Raw genomic sequence first — 4,445 nt, 5'->3', positions numbered from 1 at the left:
TTGGTATCCGGTGTCGTCTGCTAAACCAATAAATCTTTTATTAGCATACTTGCTTTGTACTTACTAATGTCTATGGGCAACATGTTAGGTGAAAACCTGATTTCTATGCAAATACGAAAACTTACACTATGAACCATCCGATCTCAAATGAAGAAACAAGGTGGGTGCATCTGCGGTCACTTAGATCACACTTAGAAGACATTGTCTCCTAAATATCAGTAACAAGTGTATTTCTGGGTTAGTTTGATGCTTTCCTACTTGCTGTATTTTTGTTTTTAGGGAATGCTTTTTGGACTACTTGCTGGAAAGTGTTCCTCCATACGAGCGAGAGCACACACACGAGAGCCTTTCTGGCTCGGCTAAGTTAGCTTCTGGCCCGGCCCGTTTGTTTTGCTGTCCGGTTTCGTCTCGCCGTCGTCTCCAGCGGCCCGGACAGCGAGCCGGAGACGGTAGCCATCTCAATCTCAACCGCGCTTCCTCTCTCTACCACCGCGCAGTTGGTAGGAGCGACATCGATTCCGGCGATCACCGATGCGGCGGCCTGCGGCGAGGTACCCTCCCCAAGTCCCCCTTCCCCCTTTGCTCATGTACTTAAAATCAATTTTTTTTAGGACATGTACTGTAAAATCTTGTTCCTGCTTCTGGATGTGCACGAACCCTAGGAGCTGAAGAGGAGATAGAGGGGGTTGAGGAGGAGGAGAGGCTGGAATTGATCCAGGTCTTAGAAAGCGAAATTACTTGCCCCCTTTTCAGTATGTGGGTGTCGCTGTCGGGTCTTGGAGAACTTTCGGCAGATCTGTACTGTCTTCTTCTTATATTGGGTTCTCTGCAAGTGGGCCGGCTTGGTTGCCGCCTTCCCTCCTTGCAAATAGTTAAATCCTACTTTGTCGTACATCTCTAATGATTCCTTGAGACGACTTGTTTCCATATGCCTCCCACTCATATTTCTTAGCAGATTGCATAGGTTCAACCCATCGTTTATTGTCACTGCTCTCTGTTGATAACATAGTTAGAGGCGACAGGAGGCTGCAGAGAGCAATGCTTCCTTTATAAGTGTCAATCATGCTTTGGCTGTGAATGGTTGGTGAGCACATTAACTATTCGTCCCTGCTAGGTCGTAAATCTTATCCCTATAGCGTCGATTAACTCCAAACCACACACCTTGGTATTACACTACATTGCTACTGTCCCTTCTTCTGCTCGAAAATCAGTGGCGTTTAGGTATTTCTACAGCCATATAGAGTGTGGCATGTGATGTGTTTCCTTATGCTCCCCATTCATAATGCACTGCTGCGTAACAACCCATCATGATTGTCATCTCTCTCTCTCTCTCTCTCTCTCTGCGATTGATGGTACAATAGAAAGGCCCAATCTAAAATAATTATATCATCTAGTACAGACTACAGTAGAAGATCTGAATTTTAAGGATCTTCAGTTTGATGGTTCTGCATCTAATGAAAACAGAGGAAATGTATAGTTTAAATGATGTAGCGAAGCGAGAGAATAGGCTAATGATTGCTTGTGGGGTGTAAGCGTCACTGCCTCATTGGCAGGCATGGTCATGTGGCAGCACAACATTGTGCAGAGGTTAAATGCTAGCCGCGTGAGGCTGCAACTTTGTGTACCTGTGCGGCAAGCAATCACCCAACGCTAGTCAGTTGCTGAAGTACCAAACTGATTCGTGCATTCATTATTCGATTGGTTCAAGGACTTCAACGTCTTTTTGAAATCGAAGCATTTGTATGTAACCGAGTGTTGTGTTGTTGTACTATATATCTATTTGCTTAGTATAGTTTTGCTAATTTTATCTCAACAAGAGCTCTTTCGAGTCCTGTTGCGAGAGATACTGGAATTTGTAACATAGTGGTTAAACTGTTCTCCCATGAAAAGTTCAAATTTGCTGATTCTCTCCTTTGTTCAGTGTCTCTGTAGGACTGAAGCTACAGTCCGTGCCAAAGAAGGCCAAAGAGATGATGCACTTTTCTAGAGATCAGCTGATGGGTTTGGCATTTGTTGCATTTGGCATCATACTATTTGTGGGTTTCTTCTACGCCGCTGTTGTGTCCAAAATGCTTCCGCCTTACGAGAACTGGCTTCTATCTGCCATCCAAAATGACAGGTAAAGCTTTCAAAACAAAATAGATGATCACCAAATTGTTTTTTTTTTCTTTTCCTTTGTAGCTAATGTTTAACTCTGGACTTTTCACTTAGTTGTTGTAAACTATTTAGCAGAATAGGTAAATTTTTACGTGCCTGCTGCCTTATTGTAAACTAAGTCGGATCTAGTTAGAAGTTAATGCCATTTACTTTGATCTTTCACTTACCAGGTATTACTGCCTACTCGTGCCCTTGACACTTCCTGTGATAATTGTCGCTGTCTATCTGCATTGGCTAAGCATGAAGATGTTCAAGCATGCGTGAAGAACTGCACATTTGTCTTGCAGAAGAAGCCAGTTTTCAAGCATAAATTGATGGCAACTTACTAAATTGACCTCATAGTGTCACTACTAGGTATTAAAATGAGCACACTTATGTTTAGAAGGTGTAGTTCTTATATGATTTTTCTTTCTTAATGGTGAAATTCCTGACCTCTCGTTTAAATAGATACTTGGTTTATAGATAGATTTCTATGTGTCTTGTGCATATGCTTATGCCCTGTGTACCATATCTCCTGTATTGACCCTACAGATGTGCTAGCATAGTTTTGTGCTGTCAACACAAACAGACGTTTCTTTTTATGTAGAAACTCTTCTCTTGTTCCTTTGGTGTGTCACTTCGTTTTATTCTTTGCTGATGTTACTTAGTAGCATTGCTCGCATCTTGAAGCTGGAAAGGCAATGCTATGGCGTTTTTATAACCCTTTTTGCATAACCGCAGATGGCTAACTCTGTTCTCTATTTCTATATCTTCCCTATCTATATATTATCTATTTGGTGTTTACCTTCTTGTTGCATACCCTTAGGTAGTCCTTTCTGGTTGCATACCCTTAGGGAGAGGAGACGATGATGATGAGGATGGAAATGTCTCTGTAGTAGTTATGAATGTTATTTTTCTTGGACAGTTATCTATGGGACCATGGGTATCCATCTATGGATAATTTTATAAAGATGCCATTGTCCAACCTAAGCTTATCCATCTATGGGACCATTGCCTACTACTCAATTAAACTGATGAATTAAATGATCAAATGAAGAAAGGACGACTAATCAATTCTATTGAGGCTAGTGCTTCCTTCTGGCCTTGTTCCTTCGTTGTCCATCACCATCATTTTTATTTATATGCCTGAAGGATTTAGGTATTTTCTTGTTTCTTTATGGACTTCCTGCATTTACATCTGTATGTAATACAATCCAAACATTGAATCTTTTAGATGTGTGATATCTTGCATCTTGTTTTTTAATTCCTGGATTATGTAAGAACATCGGTGTCTTTCTGAGTTGCCCATAGTACTTTGCACGGCATGCATGCAAATGTAGTCCTATGAGTATGAGAGAGCTTTCATGCGGTAGAACTATAGATTTGTGTGATATAATTATCATCCCAAGTATTTAGCAAGCATCACATGGATTGAAAACTGGTTGTTATGCTTAGTTTTGTGCCATAGTGTTGTTCTAAACAACACATTCTAGCAAAGTCTATCTTTCCGATCATAACACAAGCTATCTCATTCTCTAATCTTTGAACACATTTCTCCCATTCTTCTGTCCCACTCTACTAGACACAATCTGGAAAAAGGAATAAGGCTGGGCTGGGACTTCAATTTATATCAGAAATTTCGTTGTGCAAAAAGTTGGTGTGCGGTAGCTTACATTGCCCTGCTTTTTCTTCCTCAATTGAATTGTGATTGTGCATGCACAATGTTTATATCAAATTGGGGAATTTTCAAGGATCAACAATTCTTCCTCCAATTATTGTTGAGACCTACATTATTCGTGTTGTTGGGAATCACCAGCCATCTGTATCAAGGATGAAGCAGTTGGCGCAAACAATTACTAATTCATCTAAAGGGAACCTTGGTCTGAACCACACCGTATTTGCCAGAGTAAAGCAGACAAGCCTTTCCTCCTATCTTAATTGTTCTTTACATAGCTGGGGCAGTTCTGATGCGCCTAGTCAAGCACCAATGCAACATCATGGTCATCACGGCCATCATCACCATCACCATGGTCATGAAGACAATAGGCATTTGACTCCTCTTCCTATCCCGATACATATCCCTGTACATACATACACCCAGATATGGCAACAAGGCAAAAAAAAAGGGTCCCTGTGACGCCAGCTACCGAGCCTGTAGGCAATGATCACCGGTCTACCCATCCTGCTGCTTCGCCGCCTCATCCATCATACTCCATGTAATCCAATATGCACAGTAGATCTCCGGTCCGCCCCCCCCCCCCCCCCCCCCCCCCAAGTTCTTCTGGAGCCGCCTTTGCCCACTGTTTTTC

The 4,445-nt window shown here is 41.9% G+C and overlaps 1 protein-coding gene across 1 annotated transcript; it reads left to right on the top strand.

The window, feature by feature from the left end:
- The first annotated feature begins 360 nt into the window (after window positions 1–360).
- On the top strand, window positions 361–3,400 carry LOC120962024 (uncharacterized). The gene is made up of 3 exons (XM_040385788.2): window positions 361–551; window positions 1,922–2,119; window positions 2,328–3,400. Exons 1-3 carry the CDS (start codon window positions 532–534, stop codon window positions 2,419–2,421), a joined length of 312 nt encoding a protein of 103 aa, XP_040241722.1. The 5' UTR covers window positions 361–531; the 3' UTR covers window positions 2,422–3,400.
- The last annotated feature ends 1,045 nt before the right edge of the window (window positions 3,401–4,445 follow it).

The sequence above is a fragment of the Aegilops tauschii genome, chromosome 3 (genome assembly GCF_002575655.3).
Source record: "Aegilops tauschii subsp. strangulata cultivar AL8/78 chromosome 3, Aet v6.0, whole genome shotgun sequence".
Taxonomy (NCBI): Eukaryota; Viridiplantae; Streptophyta; class Magnoliopsida; order Poales; family Poaceae; genus Aegilops; species Aegilops tauschii.
The sequence above is the reverse complement of the archived record's forward strand: the minus strand, read 5'-3'. Positions and strand labels throughout refer to the sequence as shown.